The sequence below is a fragment of the Oryzias latipes genome, chromosome 8 (assembly GCF_002234675.1).
Source record: "Oryzias latipes chromosome 8, ASM223467v1".
Classification (NCBI taxonomy): domain Eukaryota; kingdom Metazoa; phylum Chordata; class Actinopteri; order Beloniformes; family Adrianichthyidae; genus Oryzias; species Oryzias latipes.
This window is the reverse complement of record NC_019866.2, coordinates 14,760,263-14,784,255: the sequence shown is the minus strand read 5'-3', so window position 1 is coordinate 14,784,255 and position 23,993 is coordinate 14,760,263. Positions and strand designations below refer to the sequence as shown.

Here is a 23,993-nt window from a genome sequence, read left to right as displayed (position 1 = left end):
CATTAAAAATCTGAATAAATATACATATTCATTTTGTTACAGTGACACTCACCAAACTCAGCAGCCAGCAGCAACAAAACTACAGACAACATGATGAAGATGTTGATCTGAGGTTTTCCACATGCAGCTGTTGGCTTCACATCAAGCCTTTATTGAATATTAGGGCCTTTTTTTTATTTGCATAAAAAAGTTGGATGTTGTTTTTGCATGTGGCAGGATACATCAACATCCTACAAAATAAAAGCCTAAAATGATCTATTTGAAAAATAAATTCTCAAGACAATTTAAATTGTTTTGGTTTCTGCATTTACATGTTTATCTTTTAACTGCAAAAAAGCTGCAATCCTGTTTATGGTCAAATTTGTGCAGCAAGCACCAAAGAAATTTGAGACTTTTAAACTAAGATTTTGTTTTCTATTGAACCTTAATGCTTATAATAACAAACTAATACTTTATGTATGTGTGGATTAATGTGTCTGCCGGCCCAGCCCTTATGGTAAACATCCATATGTGAGGGAATAGTGATCAACCTTGAAATGCATCTTATTGATTTTAAACATTTCTCTACTCCTAAGTATTTCTGTTAGTTAAATATTCTCAGTATATTCTAAATATGGGTTGAATTCATCTTTGTCAGATCATCTGTTTATCACCTCTTTTTCTTTCTTGTATCACAGTTTGCTAATGTTTTAATTTCTTCATTGCTATTTTCAGATAACAATATTTTCATTTATATTTTTATTTAAAAACATTTTTATCTTGTAGCAATTGACAAAAATAAACACCATTTTAGTAGAGTTTACCAAGGAGTGCACGTTTTGATCAAGAATTTTCAATTTTTTTTATATAGGGAAAGTACGGTGGTCGAGAGATTCAAGACACACTTACATTTAAGATACAACAACAATATCCCAGAACAAATCAACATATATAGCAAATCCGGGTGCAGATGACCGGAATTACAGCAAAAAAAAGGGACGTGAAATAAAACAGATCGTATATGATTTTTTACATTTATTTATTACTGTTTTTTTTTTATGTGGGCATTTTTAATACAGTACAGTCCAAAAACCTTTTTTTGAATTGTATTACTAAAATAAAAATTACAACAACGTTTAGCAAGGCAAAGTGTTTGCATCACATCCAGTAGTAAGAATTAAAGTTGCACTTTATCTTTAAGTTCAAGTTTAACAGAAAGGGAAGACCCTCAAGTGATGTGGGGTCTTGAGGGTGATGTGGGATCAAGTTTTTGCATCACCGGAAGTGATGCAAAAACTTTACCTTGCTAAACATTGTCATAATTTTTATTTTAGTAATACAATTTAAAAAATGTTTTTTGAATGTCACATGCATTTAAAATGTCTGCATAAAAAAAAAAAATATACGTAAGAAATCGAAAACAATTAGTTTAATATTCTGGAATATCCTGGACTAAAAAGATATAAAGCCCTTGTCAGTAGCAGTTATCATCATTGCTTCATCTTTTCTGGTATATTCAGCTGTTTTCATTCAAAAAGAGCGATAGAAATTTCCTTAAAAAACAAAGACCAAATATGTCTCAACAGAATTATTCAAAATAAGCCTATAAACATTTGTCTAACATTCATGAGATACTTTTTTTTAAACATATAAAAGAGAAAGGAACTTTTTGTACGACCGTCCCTAAAATGTCTCTCACTGTAATAACATTAATAAACTGCTGTGTCCTTGATCCTTAAACTGTTCATCTGTAGATAAAGTTTACTGCTGGAATCATCTCTGGTAATGGAAAACCGTCCCTGGACTGACTGGCAGTAAGAAATTGGAGAACTGGAGGTGCTAATATAAGCGATCCACTCCAGTCCTTTTCCAGGAGCCTGTCTGATCCAGTTCATGGGATGGTCGCTAAAAGTGAATCCAGAGGCTGAACAGGTCAGTCTGTGGGATTCTCCAGGTTCTCCAGTTTTTTTTATTGTCCAAACACATGGGTTTTAGATTTGAAAAATTGAGTGAAAATAAAAATATTTCATTTTTACCAGTTAAATTTAAAAAGTCATAAAAAAAATTTGGTGCTGCTAAGATAAAAAAATTTTTGTAGATAAAATCACACACAAAACATTAAGACTGTAAAATCTTACACAATATGATAAAAAAAATAGCTAAAACTAAAACTTTGTTCTTGTTTAGAATAGGTATGGCCCAAAAAAAGGCCTGAACAAAATAAATTAATTATAGGGAAACAAAAAAAACACCCAAAATGAAAATTAGTCAGCCCCTCCATTTAACAGCTCATTCTAAAGTATAAGCAATGAAATAAAAATTTGCAAACTAAAATACCGACAAAACAGTAAAATATTGATGAAGACAAAAAAATAACAACAAATCTAATTTTTCCTGAAGCTTTTGTCATTTATTGCTGTATTTGGTGTTTTTGTACAGAGTTTCTGTCTCTTGAGTCACTGTGTGTATCTAGCGCAGTAATAAACAGCAGAATCCTCAGCTCTCAGAATGTTCATCTGCAGATACACCTCCTGTCTGCTGTTGTCTCTGGAGATGGTGAAGCGGTTTTTCACTGACTCTGAGTAGAAGATGCTGCTGCTGCCTGTGTTGATCCAAGCGATCCACTCCAGTCCTTTTCCAGGAGCCTGTCTGATCCAGGCCATGCGATAGCTGCTGAAAGGGAATCCAGAGGCTGAACAGGTCAGTCTGTGGGATTCTCCAGGACTTTTAACCTCAGATTCAGACTCAGTCAGAGTCTGTCCATCAACAACTGGGAAGGAAAATCAGAAAGCTAGATTTAAAAAAGGAAAACATCAGAAATCTACAATATCTGCATGATGATGTTCACCTGCATAACAGAGAGTTAAAAGCAGTAGTCCTGTCCTACAGTCCATCATGTTCAACTGAGTTCAGTGTCTCTGCTGTCATCTCTGCTGTCAGATAAATAGAGGAGGAAGACGTCCATGTTTGCATTGACTCCACCTCACAGAAGACATTCAGCTCCATCAGAATTCACATCTGAATCAGAAAAGACTTTTTCTGATCTAATTAAATGATTTCACTTTTATATTTATAAAAAGAAACTTCTATGAGTTCAGTTAAAAACAAATCATTTCACATCAATGCTGTTCCAGAAATGATTACTGCAGTGGGTGATATATAGAAAAAAAAAGAAAATCTAACTGTAATTATATTTTTTTATGAACATCTTTATCTTCTTTAGTGATACAAGAAAAGAAATAGTGAGTTGAATAAAAGTCAGAGGATGATCGGATTAGGATTTCTTTTTAATCTACCAGAATTTTTTACAACGTAACTGGTAAACTCTTTTGATTTTTAGGAAAATGCAAATGTAAAGACAATGACTCAGTTCATCTTTACTAACTTTGCATTTTTATTTCATTTTTAATTATTTTTAAACTTTGAGAAGTGGAGATTGGGCCACAACATATAAATGTTACTTTACTAAAGTTAATGTCATGGTGCCTCTGTCAGACTCCTCCCCCTCCCCTCTCTCTGCTTGGCTCCTGACTATTCACAGCTGCTTCCACTCACCTCATCACCCGCCTGCCTTCAAAGTATCCATCGCCAGATCGTTGCTACTCTATGGTGCTTAGTATGGTCACCTTGCTCGCAGCTACTGTTTTCAAGCTCTTGCCTAAGTCTTTGTTCTCTGTCTATCCTCAGGATTCCATTTTTACAAGTGGTCGCCTGAATCATCTTTGCTTCTGGAACCAAGCCTCAGAATTCCTCCGGTCATGCCAACGAGCCTCTGCCGATTCAAGCCACACCACGAACCGCTGCCGATTCAAGATAATCCACCAGTGACGCCATGGGCCGCAGACACGTTCCATAATCATCGTGGGATCCCCTCGAACGTTACAACTCCGCCCAAACATCTACAAAAACCAAGAACTGAATAGTAAAACTCTTAACTCACCATCTTACTCACCTGTGTGTTCTTCCGGGTTCCAGCATCTGGGTCTGTTTTCCCCGCTAGCCATGAAAGTTAATAAAAGCTTAGAAATCAGAGAATCTATCTGATCAAGCCGGATTACTACAATTTAAAAAGTAAGGTTGGGATTATATAAACTCAATTCTTCCCAATCTTTTTTAAGCAATAAATCAAGCTCTACTTAACCTAAGTTAATAATAAATATATTTAATTAAGCAAATGTGACTGAAGTGTGTCTTTGTTTTTTTGTTTGTTTTTTATCTATGCATTTCATCATTTCTTTGTGTTTTTTAAATCAGTGTGAGATTTTACTGTATTAACTACAATTAATGATTGAAATGAATCACAAACCCCAAAAAATCAACGATTGGATCAAAATCTTGACTTTTAGGCTGTCACTGTCTGCACCAAGTTTTCATTTATTGAGCTGTTTCTGTTTGTAATAATCAGAATTCATCTAATAAAGTTTTTAGTACATCCTGGTCAGGTCACCTTTAGTTTCTTCATTCATTTATATGAGTTTCAGTTTGATTTTGTCAGCTTAATTTTTCTTTTAAGCCTATTAATTAAAGTTTTAGTCAACCCTGATCTACTCTTTGAGTCCTTCACCTCCCATTCCTGACAATCATTTGTAGTTTGTGATTTTTAAACCAACACAGACACTCTCCAGCTCCTGTTTCAGTTGTAAACAGAGGAAATAGTTTGTGTGTGACTCTTCAAACACTTCAGTCAGTGTGTCTCTTCTGCACAGTAATACATAGCTGTGTCTTCTGCCTTCAGATTGCTCATCTGCAGATAGACTTTACTGCTGGAGTCATCTCTGGAGATGGTAAATCTGTTCTTCACTGACTCTGAGTAATAGATAGGGCTGCTGGATGTGTGCACCAAAGAGATCCACTCCAGTCCTTTCCCAGGAGTCTGTCTGATCCAGTTCCACACTGAGCCTCTAAAGTCAAATCCAGATGTTGTACAGGTGAGTCTGTGGGACTCTCCAGGTGTTTTAACTGCTGTAATGCTCCAAACTTCAGCACTGCTCAAAACAAGCAGAACAAACACAAACAAAGGGATTTCTCTGTGAGCCATGTTGACTGTCTGCTTAGAAAAACATTGATGCTCGTTAAATATGCATTCAAATCTGCGTCTTGGCATATTTTAAGTAAACTCCTCCCACATCCTGATTCAACTTAAACAAATGCAAAAAAAAAGGGAAAATACCAAATGGTTAAAAAATATTTATATTTGGGAGTTTGTTTAAAATAACATAAAATAAAATAAAAAAATTTAAATAAAAAAATCAGTGAATAAATAGGAACTGAATTAGGTTAAGATTGTATTTGACAGTTAAATGAACAACTGCTGTAATGCAAGTTAGTGTTGAAGAAAGAACACTGCTGCCCCCTGGTGTTACAGGAAGAGAAAGTACAACATCTATTGACAATTCAGATTACCGTATTCAACAATTTATTATTTCCAACTTTGGAGTTTAAAGTCAATTGTTGTTATTGTGATATTTATTTTGTTTACTTATTAACATGTTTAATTCAAATCAGCAGAAAAGTGCATCAAAGTATTTCTTTTTTGTGTAAAATAAAAGGTGAAATTTATTATTACAATGTCTAAAAATGTGATTGTCTTTATTTAATTCTTCTGAATTTACTGTATAGACTCATTCCAATCTCATGTAAAAAAAAAAAAAAATTAAAATAAGAATCTATAAAACATTTAGGTCATATAAAATGTTCTTGTAAAACTTTGGCATAAACTGTGATGGACCTGTCCAGGCTGTACCCCACCTTCACCCAGTAGCAGCTGGAATTGGGTGCAGCAACACAGTGACTCCAAAAAGAAATAAAATGGATGGATGACTGAACGGTTTCTATTAGGATTTATTCTTATAAACTTTTTTAAAGGTAATGATTCAATATTTGCTGTTTGAAATAGATTGACCTTTCTCTAGGTGATAGTTTAGCATCTATTCAAGAATCATCAACAATTGTTTATATGATTGGATTTTTGTGTAAAAAAGTCTTCAAAATGTGTTTTAAAGAAGCCATTTTATGAGAAAAATACAACACAAGAATCTTGTGGTCTTATCTCAAAACCTAAACTAGTTTAATAATTATTCTCAAACACAAATCTTCAGATATAAATTATGTGGATATCATAAAAATGGTAATTTATTTACATTGTGTAGTATTCTCACATAAAAATGTGCTGAAAAATTACCAAGGATTCAAAGATTTACCTTTCATGAAAATGTGTCCAGATACAAAAGCTTCTCCGGATTTTTGTCTCCGACTTGTGAAAATATTGAAACTTGCACCTTATTCTGTTCTTACATAAAGGTGTTTCATGTAAAAAAGAAATGACTGTCTATGACTGTTAATACTAACTGTGATAATTGTCTTTAAATGTTATTAGCAACATTTAGTGTGATATTATTTATCTTTAAAATTTATAAATAAGATAAATTTATGAGACAACTCTTTAAAGTTTATTTATTTATTTGTTTGTTTGTTTTACAAGCGACAATGAATACAAAATTGAAAAAAAAGAGATTCAAGTAATATTGAGTCATCTTTCATCATAACAATAAAGCACATAGAAAAATACATGTAAGATATAAAATCTTTGAAACTGAATAAAAACAGGTCAAATGTCATCAAAAATCCTGAGATGCCTGCAGAAAAAGAGATCTGTCTCTTTCACATCTTCATTTAATCTGAAAAGAAAAACACAGATATTGTTTCAAACATCTGGAGACTGTGATGAAAAACATGTTTCATTGTTTAATAAATTCATTAGAGTCACATTCATACAAGACTAGAACAGAATGACTGCTGATGATTTTTACCTTTAAAGCTGTGGTGACAGCAGAAAAGATGATGGAGATGAAGAATAAAAGGAGGAAGAAAATAGCCATGCCCCAAGCTTGCATGACTGTGTCTTGGCTCACATCAGCATGCAGGATGTCATCAAAGAAATGACAGAGTTCCACCGTGTCTGTGAAAGAAGCAGAAGCACATCTGTTACTTCATTGTTGCTTTGATTCTTACAGTGGAACAAAGAGATTCCACCACAAAAGTCATGTGACGGATGTAGTTTTTAATAGAGGTGAAGACAGAGCATCAGTGTGACCTGTTTTGGAGACATTCACAGACAGAGTGGTGTTTCCATGTGTCACCCTGCAGGTGATGGTCACCCCGGGTAAGGAGTCAACTGGAGACAGACGGAGGAAGCTTTGGATGCTGAACTTTCCATCCGGGCCTCTGTGGGGATGACTATTATTGTAGTTCTACAGCTCTGTGCTTCCATCAGCAATCCAGGTGATGTTAATGGATGCAGGGCTGAAGCCAAAGACCAGACACACAAGTTCATTTGAACCCTGGAGCAGGACGGCTGATGGTTCACTGTGGGTCACTGAGGCTGAGGAAACAGGTCAGAATCAAATGTTTGGAGGAAACCAATGGAGTTTTTAGGAATGTTCATTCTGAAAATGAACTGTAATCTCACCAAAAACATCCTTTATACTGCTTTCAAATGGACTGTTGGAGGATTCATGTCTCACAACACAAGTATAAGTTGACTTCTTGTCATTAGTTTGAGACACATTCAGTCTGCTGCTCATTGAATAAGAGCTGCTGTCTGGATCCTTGAATGAAGGACTGTTAATGTAACGAGAAGATGAGACTTTCTGACCATTCTCCTTCCAATGCACCGAGATGTTAGATGGGAAATAACCAGAAACTAAGCAGGTTAGTGTGAGAATGTCAGACACGGAGAGTTCAGCAGCACTTGGTTCCACAATCCTCACAGTTGGAGGATTAAGGTCTAAAAAGAGTGAAGGAGACAAAAGTAAAAGTCCATTCTTTAATATTTATTGATCATTTCCAAATCAGTTCTGTTTTTACCTGAACAGAGGCTGATGTCCTTTCTGTCACGTTTATTTAGAAACCTGTCAACCACTTCACAGGTGAAGGTCTTCCCTGTTTTCCACTCTGTCTGAAGAACATCCAGTCGACTGATTACAGTCACACGTCCATTTGTATCCATGCTGATGTCTGTGCTTGATGCTGATTTGGACTCTGAGTCAGAAAACCAACTAATTTGTGGATTAAAGCCTGATGCAGAACACAGGAGTTTGTGTTGTCCTGACTCTTTACTGGAGACCTGAAGGACTTCTACTGATGGATCCACTGATTAGAATGTAGAGAAAAACACATGAAGGATTCAGTCAGTGAAGACTTTTGTTAGATTTCTGCTTTTTCTAGAAAAGAACCATTCTCACCAAAAACACTGATAGCTTTGGACTCAAAAGACTGGCTGGAAAAGCCTTGATGGACTTTGCAGGTGAAACTCTGGTCACTCTTCCAGTCGATGTGAGGAACAGAGAAGCTGACACTGACTGTATGTGAGGCTGGAGCTTCAGGAAGATCAACATACTGTTTGTCAGAAATGTCAGCTCCTTTGGACTGAAGTGTGACATAGAGGTGCTGTGAGGAGAGCTGTGAAAGGTCACAGTGCAGCTTCACATCATTGTTTTCTGTCTGCAGGTCTGACAGAGATCTCCTGATGTCCACATGAGGAGCTGAAACTGCAGAACCTGAAGGATGATAGAAACTATGAGGCTTTAATAGATTAAAAACAGCTGCTAACAGTCATCAGTTCTAAGTAACTTTGGGTTTTTTAGAATGAAATTATTGAGCCAAATCTCCTGTTTGGCTTCGTAGACCCAAATACTTTCTTCATTCTTTGTAATCATTAATAAATGTTCCTGTTTTTTCACTAAACCAGTAATTGTCAGTCTTTTTGTTGTTTCAACACAAGTGTAGAATTTTGAACCTGTTTTTATTAAAAAACATTTTCGTCAGCCTTTTTGGGCACCAGTTAACCAGTTAAGCTGTGAAGATTTAGAACCACTGTGACTAACTAGTGGATTTTTTCCATCACTGGTTTACAACTAACATTTAAGTGAGGTGTTCTAGTAAACCAGAAGACATTATTGAGTCACCTTTTAACCAGTTATCTGATTGTGTTTCAGTCATAAAATAGTGAGCTCAAATGGGTAGAAATAGTTCAGTAAAGCCAAAGCTTGAACATTAAAGATTTATTGATAGACACTTTGAAAAGTCACAAGTTCACTTTGTTAGACTTTCTGGATTAAGAGTTAAGTTATAAATAGTCTAATATAAAGGATATGGATTGTATTTTAAAAATCCTGCCAATCTACCATAAAACACCCAGAATAATCAGTAAAATAACCAATTATTCACGTTACATCTACAGTATTTTTGACATTCTGGAATTGTTTGTGGTTAAACCTGTCATATTTTCTTGCTCTAGGATCTTAGCTCCACTTTACCAAAAATAAACTTTATTCATAGAAGTTTTTATTCCACCATGCCGCCCCTCAACAAAATTGAAAATGTTTAGTGCTAAATATGTCATTTAATATTGTTGTGTTCTGGATAGGATTTATGATCAAAGTGACTTTAAAGTAAGAAAGTAGTGAAATGACACTTTACATTTCTGACATGTTAAAATTGTAAAGAGAGATTTAACTGAAAAAAGTAACGAGTAATCTGCAATGTACTTCAAATAGGAAGTTGGTTACACAACACAGATGATAGTTGATCTTCTCACCTGAAATCTCTACAGTCTTCTCAGCAGAAAAGCAGTGATGCTGAACTTTACATTTCAGAAGTTTCAGGTTTTTCCAGCTGCTGGATGGAACTGTCAGTTCACTGATTAAAGTGGTTTTGTTTGAGAATTCATTCACTCTGTCAGTGGATGGTTGTTCCCCGTCCATCAGCCAGACCAGCTTAGCATCAACATTGTGGATGAAGCATCTAGCTTTCACATCAGAGTTGGTCATCATCACTGTCTTGAAGCTGGGAATCTCCACATGAATGGAAGGAGGATTGGATCCAAAGACTGCAGGAATCATGAGTTTGTTCACAAATATCAATGACCTTCTGATAACACTGATCAAAATAGTGATTCAAGTGTTTCCTCACACTTACTGTGACAAATACTTGTTGTCTTTTCATCCTTGTTCTCCTTGTGAATGAACTTGCAGGTAAAATTGGAGCCTCTTGTCCACTCTTCCATGTTTGGCTCAATCTCAGAGGTCAGACTGTAGGTCTTCTCTCCCCCCTCCACACTCTGCAGATGTCTTTCTGTGGGCTGGATCTGTGTCAGCTGCTGCTTGTTCTGCTGCCACTCCACACTCAGGTTTTTGGGAAAGTAACCGTTCAGGGTGCAGATGAGTCTGACCTGTGAGACTCCAAATTCACCTTCCCAAACAGGAAACAGGCTGATGTTTGGAGAAACAACGCGCAGCTCTGTGATAGAAAAGAGATGACATGTTTTTGCATTTGTCCTTCTGAATTTCAGCACTGATTATTTAAAAGCTGATTTAAACTCATTCATACTAACCTTCATGTTTTAGTTTGTAGTCTCAGTTCTAAGTGTAATTTTTTTGTGTTTATGTTTACGGCATAGTTGTACTTTTACACAGTTTGGTGTTAAAGAGGTTTGCAAAAACACAACTGAAAGTCAGTTTCACAGACGTTGAGCTCGACAGGACAGAGAGATCCGGTTATTCAGTTAGAGGAAGCTTTGTTCAACACCCAGCTCCCAAAAAAGTCCAGAAAGACAGAAGTGAAAGGACAGAAAGAGCAGCAGAGCATGGCAGACTGCAGGTGTGAGGTGTGGTTATGCCAGGAACAGAAACAGAGAAGATGCAAATATCTCATCTTCATTTACATGAGCTTTGTCAAAGGTTTGACTTCAACTGTCAAGTAATTCTAGACTGAAAAAGTTATCGACTGTAAAATTTGCAAACTGAGTAATGGACCGCTGACTCCAGCTGTTGGTGGTTTGATGAAACTTCAGAAAAGATAAAACACAAAATGTTACATGAAATCAACCAAACACTGACAACATTTGTCTATAAATCTATCTACAAATGCATAAACATGAAGAACTTCACAAAAATGAAACACCAGAAAAAGATGGAGGAGCAAATAAATCATTTTTTACTATTTTATTTAAATCAGGAAAAGATACAAAGACTTAAAAGTTAAAATAAAAAAAGAGATTACTTACAGGATTAAATCAGTTTAAAAGAAAAACAATGAAGAAAAGAAAATGGTGGAAAAAAATTGTAAAGATCTTTCTGATCCTTTTTTTCATTTGATCTGTAAAAGGAGAAAAAAAAAACGTTTTAATGATGATACTAAAAAATTTTGTTCAACAATCTTTAGCTGTGAATTACATCTTTGTCTCTAATTTTAAATTGCTGATTAAAAAATGTAACAAAAAGTGAAAGGATAGCATTAAAAATTACTATTTTATTACTTTTAATAAAATCGTTTTTAAAATGAAAATGAGAAATAAATATATTTATCCGGTTTTTACCATGTATTTATCATGTATGTCATATTCCTTCCTTCAAAAATAATAAAATATTTTTGAGACTAATATCTAACGTGATTTTTTTATTTAGCTTTTGTTGAGTTTTCAGCCTCAGGAATGATGTTGACATATTTATAAAAACTTCTGAAGCTGAAACATGATTTTTTATTTCCTGATGCTTTAGAGAAAACAATCTCATCATGCTAGGTATATAAGTAATAAATGTTGGAAATATAGTTCATAAAATGTTTATTTTCTACATTAAGTTTTATTGAATATACTTTAACACCAAAAATATTTTTTAATGCTGACTTTGTAATAATTTAACCTCTTTTAAATATCTTTAAATAAGTTTTTTTTCTCTTTGAGCAAAAAAAAACTCTGAGCCTGTTATAAACAAATGAAGCATTTACCTTTGACAATGTGGTTCCAACAGAGAACAACAAAGTCATGATGAAGAGGAAGATGAAGGTCAGAGCTGTGTTTGCCATGTGATCTTCCTCTGCTTCCATCTCCTCTTTGCAGGAGCAAACAGTTTCATTCAGAAACTCTGGTGGGACTGCAAAGTAACAAATCAATGAACTGTTGGGATCATCCACACTTCACAGACTGTTCCCAGTATTTCTAGAATGCTCCTTTTCTAAGTCAACACTAGAACCTGTCCTGTCCCAAAGAGCAAAGTGGCTTTAATCTGGAATGGCATCAGTTAGTGTCTCTACTGTGAATGTCCCATCATCTTCAACTGTCCTGCATGTGTTTACATGATCCTGATCAGTGTTTTCTCCTTCATTCAGTCAGCTAATGATCCTGACTTGTTCTTGAGAAACGTCATTCTTGGTTTGGTTTGCATGACTTGGCTTGTTAGTCAGTAAACTCACAGAGTGAGTCTGTTCAGTAACTGAGAGACCAGAGTTAGAGGATTTGTCTAGTTGGGGGTGCAAGACCCAGTAGAAGACACACAGGCACACAGACACACACAAGCTTTGTTAACACTCTGCTGGAAAATAAGAAAAACACAATATTGTTGTATTCAGGAAGATTGTGGTGTTCTGGAGAGTAAAGTGTGATGCTGAAAGATCAGTGTGTTCAAAATGTACACTAGTGTAACAGTGTCTCACATCACAGCACTGTGACTTCATAGAAGGTCAAACTTTTATACTTTTAACAACAACAGACAACAAACATGAACTGTGTTTTTTTTTTAGTTTTTAATCTGCAATCAAACACAACACAATGACTCATCACAAAGTACAAACAGGAAAGAAAAAGTAGACAACAACAAACAACATCTACTACGCCTTGCACTTTTCAGAGATGTTCAGGTTGAGGTTGACCAGGTTGTTTTTATCAGCTGTGCTGAAACCAATGGATCTGACAATGGATCTGGTGGAGTTGGTAATGGACTCGTGGTAAACAGCACAGCTGTACACCACACCAGACTGTTTCCACTGATCATCTGTGAGGGTTAACTGGCTGTAAACCAAGTAAGATCCTTCTTTCTCTACTGGACTGGTGGTACTGGTCTTGTACTTTGAGTCTACTACATCATCATCAACAAGCCAAGCTACGAATACCTCCTCAGGGAAGAAGTCTTTCACAGAGCAAGTCAGGGTCACCTCTTTGTTTTTAGCATGTTCTACAGGAGGCAACATAAACACTGAAGGACGCTGAACAGGTCCGCCTGCAAGTACCAGAAAACAGAGGAAATAAACAACTGACTGACACAACTGTCATCATTTGTTCTGACTGTAAAGGATTCAAAACATGTGTGAATGTCAAAATGTAGAAGAAGTGATCGTACTGTTTTGTCTCTTGTATTGGATCTTGAATGGGAAAAGAATGTCTTTATGTTGGACAACACAGTAGCGTTCGACTCCCTGATGCCATTCATCATATGTGATGTCAAGCACAAGCTCCTCCTTCTTTTTTAACCCTTCAGTCTTTACAGTTCCAGCCATTTCTACGTTATCTTGATTCTCCCAAAAAATCTTTTCAAGCCGACCGTTATTTACTTGAATTTGGCATGTTATTTTTCCACTTTGTTTTACAAGAATGTCCCTGTATGTAGGGCCAATGATTTTTAAGTCTACAGCTGCCTGAGTACATCCTGCACTTCCTGAATGAAGGACAAATGAAAAGTTATCGATCAGAACCTAGATGTTCAATCATTGCAGCTGGATGTTCCACTTACCTCCAGAAGATTCTTCCTTGTAGGTGGCATTAGCCTTTTCCAACACGTCAGTATTGTTCACACCTTTCCCCTTGAACACACATGTAAATGTTGCTCCAGAAGTCAGCTCAGTGGGGTTTACTGTGAGCAAACTTGCTGCAGAATACAGCTTAGCTCCATTTGTGTCATTTCTTCCCTCTGAGAAAACACTGGTCTCATCAAGGATGCTGGCTTTTTCACTGCCAACTTTCTGCCAAATGATCTCATGGGTCCTAGGAGAAAAATCTTTGGCAAAGCAGTAGAAAGAAGCCTGTTGCTTTTCTTCATCAAGGAAAAAACTTGTTGTGAGATTGGGCGACCTAAACAGGACATCTGAAAAAACAAACACAGACACAAACAGATTTTTGCAGAAGCAAAGAACTTTTTTGTGCAAATATATATGCAGATGATCAGAAAATGACAGTTTTTTTTATAATATTGAAGATTTTTAAAAATATTAATCACGACTTTCAGCAAACTGATAATTATGATGCTCTTTAAATTAATTATATTATTATGATTTTGTTGTGACTTTAATGTGAGACTTTGTAAATCATGGGAGAGCATTGATTCTGACTTCTGCATATATACTGACAATGACTGGAAAGCAAACATATATTTAAAGTCATTGTTAATAATGTTAATTAACAGCAAACAGTGAAACAGAAACAAAGGTCACAGTTATGAGGAATATTATTCAAAGACATTAAAACACAGAAACAAACTGCTTATCTGTGAAGGGAAATACAGACACTGAATGTCTTTTTGAATTCCCCGTTTTTTTTTTTTTTTTTTTTTGCTATAATTTTGCAAAAAGAAATTTCAATTTTTCTTTTCAATTAAAGTTTTTTGCACAAAAAATTACACATTTTTTACTTTCTTTCATTACATTTCTGTAATAATTTTTACATTTATAGAAAATGGTTTGTTGCAAGAATATGATCAAATAAGTCCTGAAAAATCAATATATATAAAAAATATAGTAATGATGCAGTAATTAAAGCTAATTATTAAACAAATTTATGGAAGTTAAAATGACTAGAGAAAGAGAGACTAGGTTTATTTATCTCTAATTATGGTCAAAATTCTATATTACTTTGAAAAATGTGTTTGATAAAAGAATATTAAAATATTAATACATCATTTACTAAAGCTTTTATTTCTTAAGGTCTAAATTATACCGAAAGCAAAGAATTCACATTAAGAGTGTTGCCAAAACCTTCAGTTGTTTCTTCACATTTATAATCTTAATCCTTTAAATATTTCTCTAAAACTTGTCAATTTTCTTTCAGTAATTTGTTCATAACATTTTATAAAAATGTAAAAATGTATTCATTAATTGTAACTCTATTTAACAAAAGCTGATAGCGACTTATAAAACAAAATTACCTGGCTTAGTAATAGGAGACGTTGTTCTCTCTCCTACATGATTGGCAACACACTTGAAAGTCTTTTTGGCGTCCCAGTCCTGTCGGCTGACTTGAACCTGACTGATTCCAAAATATTTGTCATTTTTCAGCATTGAAGGGTACTGTGTGATATTTTCCAAATTGTTGCCGCCCTGAGTCCACGAGAAAGTCAATGAAGAGGGGGTGAAACCAGTGGCAAGACAGCCAAGAGTGACCGTGTCTCTACTTTGAGGGCCGCATGGCATCAGACCAATCACGGCCGTTGGAGCCTGAGTAGGAGTGGCTGAAGAAAACAAAGGAATGAAGAATTAAAACAACAAAATATACAATTCCTAATCTATCAAGACAGAGAAACACATTTTTTTTATTTATCTAATTTGTTCAAAGCACACAGACCAAACTGAAACAAAGAAACAACAAAATAGTTTTAAATCCTGTTTGGGGGAAAAAACGAACCCTTTTTCTTTTTTGTAATTTCACCCTCCTAAAAAATCTCCCAACAATTCACAACATTTAGTATTAACACAAGTAATTTACTCTGAACACTGACCAAAAAACGTTTATTATTGTTGTTTCTAAAACTAACAAGAAAAGAATTTTAATCAAAACCTTATAAAAATGAATTTTTACATTAATTTATTTGACTTTGCACAGCACGCAGACCAAATGGAAACAAAAAAAAAACTAAATATTTTTAAATCCCCTTTAAAATAACACTACTTTTTTCTTGTATACAATTTCACCCTCCTAAAATACCTCCAACAATTCATGACATGTATTACGTTATTATTCCTGAGTTGTATTAACACTTTTAATTCACTCTGAATACAGATTAAAGAATATTTTGTTGCTGTTGTTTCTCAAACTTCCATGAAAAGATCTTTAATCAAAATCTTGTAAAATATTCAACGTTAATTAATTTGACTTCTGTAATAAATGAAACACAGATCTCACCATTGTACCTTTTCCCCAATAGTCAAAAGCTTCATAGTAACACAGTGCTCAATCTGCTTGACTCTCAGAGTAAAAAGGCAACTCTACTAATGGTGACTGCAGCATTCATCAATCATTAAAATCATATTTTAAGAAAAATCTATCTCTTTCTCTAAAATGCATTAAAAAATTTAGTGTGTATCATTTTAAGCAGAAATTCATTTCTGTATGACAATAAGAATACTCAGAATCTGTTTACTCTAAAACTCTTTAAAACAAAAATATACAAAATCAAATAAATCAGAATTATAAAGTGTAATATTGGGCTGGCAGCACATTTTAAATAGATCTTACCTGAAGAAACAGTCACCATTGTACCTTTTCCCCAATAGTCAAAAGCTCCGTAGTAACACAGTGCTCAATCTGCTTGACTCTCAGTGTAAAAAGGTCACTACCAATAATGACTGAATAGTTTCTTTAAGACTAAACTATCATTATTCTAAAAATTAAAATCTAAACAATTCAAATCAACAGTAAAATATTGTTATGGATCTTAATTAAAACTTTTATACCAATGTAAATTGTACTATATTTTAAATCACAGTAAAAAAAGATTTTATTTTCGGGAAAAAACGGGCAATTTTACACAATTTGATATTACATTTTTAAAGTACATAATGTTTTATATTTATAAAAGAAAAGGTCTTACCTGATGTTATTGTTACCACTGTGCCTTTTCCCCAATAGTCAAAAGCATACCAGCTACATAGTGCTGAATCTACTGGACTCTTAGTGTAGAAACTCATTGTGACTACGATTCATTCTCATTCGCACTGCTACTCTTTTTAAAGTAAACTTTTACACACTTTAAAAACATCAATAAATTCGATTTTAGGCAAAAACATTCTCTAAAAATTGAAATATTTACAAGCTTTAGAACAAATCATAAAATAACTTTTACAATTTAAATTAATCCTAATCCACATTCTAAAGAAAACAGAAAAATCTTACCTGCAGAAACCGTCACCGTTGTGCCTTTTCCCCAATAGTCAAAAGCCCAGTTATCACAGTAAAACAAGTCTGTGACTTCCCCAACAAAAACCTCTTTGCTATGTTTTACTGATTTTCTCTTTGGAAACTTTAATTTGTAGAGAATTCAAAGCCCCCCCAAAAAAACCCTGCTAAATATTCATTTTTGATTCAGAAGAACACTGTAAATGTTCACAAACGCTTAAGTAATAAAAATATATTTTTTGACCTATTGACAGCCAGTTGTTTGTGGAGACAAACATTTAAAAGCAAAATATTGTTAAACTACTAATGTTAAATCATAAATGATTATTGGTCTTACCTGAAGTGACGGTGACCGTGGTGCCTTTACCCCAGTAGTCAAAAGCGTAGTCACGGTAAAACAAACTATCAACTACTCCATGCTAAAACCTGTTCAGTTTTCTACAGACCCAAGACACATTATTGTTCAGGTCTATCATTGACCAGTTAGTAGTTTAGTACAAAAATTAACTGTTATTAAAAAAAGTTAAATGCAGTTTTTCAATTTCAATCTGATCAGTAGAAAATAATTGTTTTTTACCTGAAGTAACCGTGACTGTTGTGCCTTTACCCCAGTAGTCAAAAGCATTGTCACAGTGTAACATCCCAACATATCTGACATACAATAACTTCTAATCCATCATTAATACCAATATTTCTCAGAAGATGTCTTTTAACAAGGTTAAATTCATAGTTTTAAGAAAAATGTATACCTGTTTTGACAGATTCTATCAGACGGGATCAGTAATACTTGAGATCTACAGTTTTTTTTAAACTAATTCTTGTGCCCTCTGAGTTCTAAATGTTCTAAAATACAAAGTTAAAAAGTCACAAATTCAAAATATGTATCAAAATCTTTGATTTTTACCTGGTGTTACAGTCACCGTTGTTCCTTTTCCCCAGTAGTCAAAGTAATAGTCACAGTGATAAATTTCAACAACACTTCAGTACAAAAATGTCTCTCACACCTTTGTCTTACAGTTAATGATAATACTTTGTCAGAAAACTTTAAACCATCACCAATATTAAACTGGAGATCTTAATTTTGTTATTGCAGTAAATTGAATTAACAAATACATAGATTTATTAATAAATACATTTTTGAAAACTAAATATTCTAGATCATGACTTACCAGAACTTATGTAACTGGTGTCCCTCAATAGTCAATATAGCTGTCACAGTGATATTCTACATTTGGATGATAAAATATTAAGTTTGTTAACATCAATGAAAATAAAAATGTTTACTGCGAAAAATGTCCACATTCTTCTATTTAATACCCTAATCCCGTGAGAACTGTCTTTCCTGTCTCAGTCACATAAAATTAGATCTCCATGGAAACAGTTGAAGCACACTTCCTCTTTGTGGGTCTCACTGTCAACTCTACTTCCTTCTGTGTGGACTCACACCAGATAGACCTGATATAGTTAATATCATGCTGTAACGTCTGTGCAGAACTATTGAGCAGAAAAATGTCCAAACTATGATATGAAGAACAGTGGGTGTTAGCTGGTCTGTCCCCCCAAGACAATTGATCACTGCTTTAGATGCTTCTCTAAGGCTACGTTCACACTGCAGGGCTTAGTGCTCAATTCAGATTTTTTTTTTTTAATTAGATTTTATTAAAAGGCCATTCACATTTCCAATTAAATGCGAACGGTTGAAATGACCCAGAAGTGGGGGTGCGCATTCATGTTGTGTGTTACGGAGGAAGGAGGATGATAATAAAAGAAGGTTTCCCCCAGAATAAATGCCATTGACTCTTTATTAACCCGCTCTGGAGAATCTGAGGGTCCGAACAGGGAAGTGAACCCCGTAGGAGAATCCGCCTTCTGTTCCCCGCACTTCTGACCACGGTCGGAAAGGAAACAAAGTAATCGCGGTAAAGGTTCAACACCACACTCAGCCATTTCGAGTTTGGCCTGAATAGAGCTGTCACCTCAAATATTAATCAAATTGGTGACCTCGCTTCCCTTCCACTGACTGGTCTCAGCAGCATCGTCCACCATGGTTAATGTTTATGTTCTCGTTCCTGCCTACTTTAATGCATAATTATGTCGTTTGTAGCGTATCAATGACATACGGATCGGAAACATGTGGCCTGGCCGTTTAGACGGAGGTTGCATTTCAAAAGATCTGATAGGTATCGGATTCAGGACCACATATCCAAGTGGACTGGGTCACATTTGCTCGAGTTGCCTGCCCGAAATACTCTCAGGGTCGTTCACTTGTGCAAAAAAACTCCAAAGTTTGGCAACAAAATCAGATGCAGTCAATTGTCCCAAGCATTACTGGTACTTGGTACTTCGATCTTGTTGTCTTTTCAAGCTTAAATAGTTTTTTTTTCCTGTTTGACTGTTTGATACTTGGTGTGCCGCATTTTCATGACTCCAGCTGACTCAAGCTCTTCCTTAATCTTTCCTAAAATGTTCAATCAAATCAAATTTGTGTCTCGGTTTTTTGAGTTATTGGATTGTTCAGAACCTTTTTTCGTTCTTTTCTGAACGTTTTGAACGATTGCTTTTTTCACACAAAGCAGACTTCTTGTTAGGCTGTGAGGCGCGTAAAGGTTTGTTTTAAAGAATCCAGCACAGTGATTTTGAAAATTTAAGCTATGTGACCGGAACTTCTTTTTTAGGTGTGTATTATCCCTGTGGATTATTACTAGCAGCCAATCAGAATTGAGTATTTACCTGGACCATGGTATAAGTAACAATGGCCAATTATGGTATCCATAATTGGGATACCATACCATTGGGATATTAGAAATGAATAGACAATATGGAGACATGAACCATAGACTAAAGGACCATTGCTTCATGAAGTCCAAATCAATAGTACTTAAATCTTGCTATTTTTTACGTTAATCATTTTTCACAAGAAGTGGATTTGATACAAGTTGATGCAGATAAAGGAAGGCTGAGGAAAGTTTCAGTCAGACAAATGCATCCCATTAAGAGAGTACCATAAATTCCAGACTATAAACGCACCCGAATACTAGCCGCACCCACCCATTTTCACGTGTTTAACTACTTTTATACACACACAAGCCGCGTCGGAGTACAAGCCGCATGTATCAGGCAACATTGTCCTCATGACAAATCACATCCTGACTCCCAGAGTAAGTATGATTCATTAGCACACTGTGGGTGGAGTCAGCTTTGCCTCAGCCTCATGTCTTTGAGAACACCTACATCTGCAAAACAGCATGGACCTCTGTTCTGTTCACAAGTTCCTCAGTTATGTTTTTATTTTATTTTATTTTAGTTTTTTAGTTTTTTTTTACTTATTGACAATCTAGGTATCATACATAAAATTAAAAACAGTAACCATATAGTCAACATTACATCCCTCAGTTATGATGAGGAAATTTATATCCGCGATTCCCCATTTCCCATGAGTCTTAGGGGCTAAAGGCGGGGCCAACAACCGGCTCGCCACACTGTTGTACGTGTTTAAGAATGAGCAAGTATCAGCAGTGCATGGAGGGGTGAACGGGAACAGCTCTCCTTCCGCTTGTGTCGCGGCAGCGTTATGGGAGTAACAGGGCTGGTTAAAAAAACACACCAGTAAAATAAAGCAGCGGGGACTGAAAAGCGCGCGCCTCAGCGCGATACCAGTGCCTCAGCGCAGCGTGTGCGTCAGAAGTTTCCTTCCACAACAAACACTGTTGCTCCGCGGACGCCTCTGCGCTCCGCGCTCGCCCCGCGCGCTCCTTGTCTCCCCTTCCTATTTTCTCCGACACCCCTGGCCAGGGAAGTACGCTTCGTCCCCATTCTGCGCTGGACGGAGCAAATCGTTTCTGTGCAGAGCAATAGGACTTAATACTGAACGTTTTGTGGATGAGGGGCGGATACGTTGTTACGTGTGGGAGCCATCAGACTGCCATCGGCCCCGCAGCTCTATGTGAACTAGCAGCATAACATGTCTCCAGCTCACATGGCGGCTGTGGGTCGGTGTGAGCTTTTCAATGCAAAATTCCGCTCAGTCCTTAGAAACCATGAAAACGATCACGTCGATTTGTGTTTCCAGTCGTGTCCCGACAAAATAAAGGCTGATGTTATTCCCACATATTTACGTGCAGCCAGCCGAGTCACTGTGACTCAGAGGTAAATTCACTCCATGCGCTGTTCTCTCCTTCACGCAGCTGACCAGCTTTTCCAAACCCATTGGTGATGGTGGATTTTTTCACGCTGCTTTTAACGATTGCTTTTAACTTGAAAGCTTCATCATATTGTAGCAGCGATCACGTGCACGTTGGGTCTAATGGCACCAAAGGATTCTGGGATGCGGCCGGGCATGTGTGTTTCGTTTTGTTGAACCATGACTGAAGTGTCTAAGACCTGAAGTGACGTCCATGCTGTTTGACTGTTTAGAGGTGTGTTGAAAAACAAATGACTTGTGCTTTTTGGTAGATAGAGAATTCAAACCTTTCACTGAGTCCGAAAATACGTACATGGCGGCCGCCAATTAAATCCATAAATTAGCCGTGTCACTGAATAAGCCGCAGGGCTGTAAGCGCAGGAAAAAAGTAGCGGCTTATAGTCCGGAAATTACAGTAGATGCTAAAATACTATTACAAAACAGCAAGCACATATATGAAGCTGCTGGTGTCTCTGGAGTCCCACCAACATCAAGGTGTAGGATCCTCCAAAGGCTTGCATTTATACATAAACCCTCTATTCACCCTCCCCTGATCAACACTTACAAGCAGAAACAGCTGCAGTGGGCCCAGACGTACATGAAGACTCATTTTCAAACAGTCTTGTTAACTGATGAGTGCTGTGCAACCCTAGATGGTCCAAATGGATGAAGTATTGGGTGGTTGGGGGATGGCCACCATATCCCAACGATGCTGCTAAGACAGCAAGGAGGTGGTGGAGTCATGAGTTGGGCCAGTTATAGCATGGCTTTTTACAATTATAAAACTTATTTAGTTATGTATTTCTGGGAGCCGGTTTAGCTTGTGCCGGTCCCAAGCCCGGTTGATTTGAGAGGGTTGCATCAGGAAGGGCATCCGGCGTAAAACATTGCCAAGATTACAATGCAAATCTTCCGCGGTGTAGTGGCTGATTCGCTGTGGTGACCCCTGATGGGACAAGGAAGGATTTAGTTATGTATTTCTGAGCGCAAGCAGCTCCGATCTAGCATAGTCGACCAGCAACTATCGATGACGTCATCGAGTGGGAGTAACGTCCAGATTTAAAGACACTCTTTTTCTATAACTCTCTGTTTGGTGGGCTAATCTAGGGGTAAGGTGAAGCCATCGGGGTAGTGGAAGAATTTGGATTCTGCTCTAAAATATACTCTAATGTTACGTTCACATTCACGTCACCCGCCTCTCTTTTACCGCGCGACATATTCACTACTCAATGCCAGTCCAAAACTGTAATAATAGCTTGACGCCCCAGACACGTGTGGGAGGAGCTAGTGTCAAATGTTTTCAGCCTGATGGCTATATGGAACGGTGTCTGTGTGATTCATTCACATTGCATGAAAGACATGGATGATATTTAGAGATCAGATTTATTTCTTTTGAAGAGTTCTATAAAAGCGTTGGTAATCACGTCTCCATGTCTGAGTGAAGTTTACTCCTGCAGGGGGGGCTGTGTCTGAATGATGGCCCCTTCTGTTTTGTTTCCGTCTCTGTGACACTGTTTGAAGGGCTGTGACTCGAGAGAAAAATAATGACAAGAATAAAATTAGGGTGTCATGGTACCCCCGGGAGACCTCTCCAGCCCCCCCGCCCTTCTCTACTTCCTCCTTGATTGGACCCAGCTGTCGGCATTCACCTCATCACCTGCACCTGTATTTAAGGTGACTCCGGACCAGTACTCATCGCCAGTTCGTTTGCCCTCTATGGTGCTTACTTGGTCTTCCCTAAGCTCTTGTTTTGATTATTCACGCTCTTGTTCATTCCCTGCTCTTGCCTGATCCAAGCTCTCAATCTGCCTACAGAATTCTCCCATCCATCCACGCCGACCTGTGTCCAGCCACAAGTCAATCAACCTCAAGTCCGTATTCCAGCTCCTTGAAATTCCAGCACTCTAACTCCATTCTGCCATTAAGCCCGTTCCTCGCAAATCAAGCTCCTGTTACCTCCTAAACGGCGCTCCAGCTCGGCTCCAAGAATCCTCCTCTGCATCTGTCCTCTACTGCTCTGGTGACTTCTTCGCCACTAGGCTCCAAACTAGCAAAGTCTTGTCAAAGATTAAGTCCATTCTCACCACTTCCAGTGTCTGTCGTTTTCGGTTTCAGCGTTTGGGTCTGCTCATGTTACCTATTACCTGTTACCTTTTCTAAAATATAAGGAGAGGTGTAATCTCTGCTGCCCGGTGTAATGAGTTCCACCACCGGGGTCCAGCGTAGCGAGATTGCTGACTGCAAAAGTTCCGATTTTTGAACTCGTGATGTGTCTGACTTCCGCGTCTGACTTCCACGTCTGTTCCGGGCATCCCCCCGCCCCACCCCCAAACGCCGGCCCTAGAAGAGCTCTGGTCAGGCCTCGACGGGACCAAGGCAGCCAACCGCCGATTGCCTCAGCGGAGACCCCGACCCGTCAACCCCTCCCCCGCCCTGTACCAATAGCGGGCCCCCCCTCCCCCCCAGAACGCCCCCCCACAGGACAGGGCCGACAAGCACCCCCACCCCACCCCACCCCAGACCCCGCAGCTGAAGCTGATGACACCCAGAGAGACCGGGGGCCCCGAGAGGGTTGTCCCGCCCCGTCCCAGAGCCAGGGAAGGGGCGATCCCAGCCCCAGGTGCAGATGGGCATCCCATCCAGGGCCGCTGCCCCCCCCCCCCGAGCAGGCCCCCCGCCAACCACCCCCAGCACAGGCAAAGGGACCACCCCCCCAAGCCAAGCCAGACCACCACCCCACCCCCCCACCACGCACCCCCACACCCAAGCCCAGAGGACCACGCAGGGTCCCAGCCCGCCCCATCCCGGCACCGGACCCGACCCCCCGACCAACGGAGCCCCCACCAGGCACCGGAGGCCCCGACCCCCACCCCGAACCACGGCAGTAGGGCAAGG

At 37.6% G+C, this 23,993-nt stretch overlaps 1 protein-coding gene and 2 gene segments (V, D, J or C); all 3 read right to left on the bottom strand.

The window, feature by feature from the left end:
- Nucleotides 1-23,993, bottom strand: part of LOC101158331 — a 135,431-nt gene that overhangs the window by 86,494 nt on the left and 24,944 nt on the right. The window contains exons 3-4 of the mRNA XM_023957940.1: nucleotides 22,693-22,699; nucleotides 17,496-17,546 (exon numbers count right to left, since the gene is read on the bottom strand). Coding sequence (XP_023813708.1) covers nucleotides 17,496-17,546; nucleotides 22,693-22,699 — 58 coding nt within the window. The remainder of the gene's footprint in view (nucleotides 1-17,495; nucleotides 17,547-22,692; nucleotides 22,700-23,993) is intronic.
- Nucleotides 2,365-2,996, bottom strand: LOC101156659. The segment is given in 2 exon segments: nucleotides 2,365-2,749; nucleotides 2,828-2,996. Coding segments are annotated over 2 exon segments (363 nt in total).
- Nucleotides 12,586-18,262, bottom strand: LOC111947760. The segment is given in 5 exon segments: nucleotides 12,587-13,034; nucleotides 13,155-13,469; nucleotides 13,545-13,895; nucleotides 14,952-15,254; nucleotides 18,088-18,262. Coding segments are annotated over 4 exon segments (1,320 nt in total).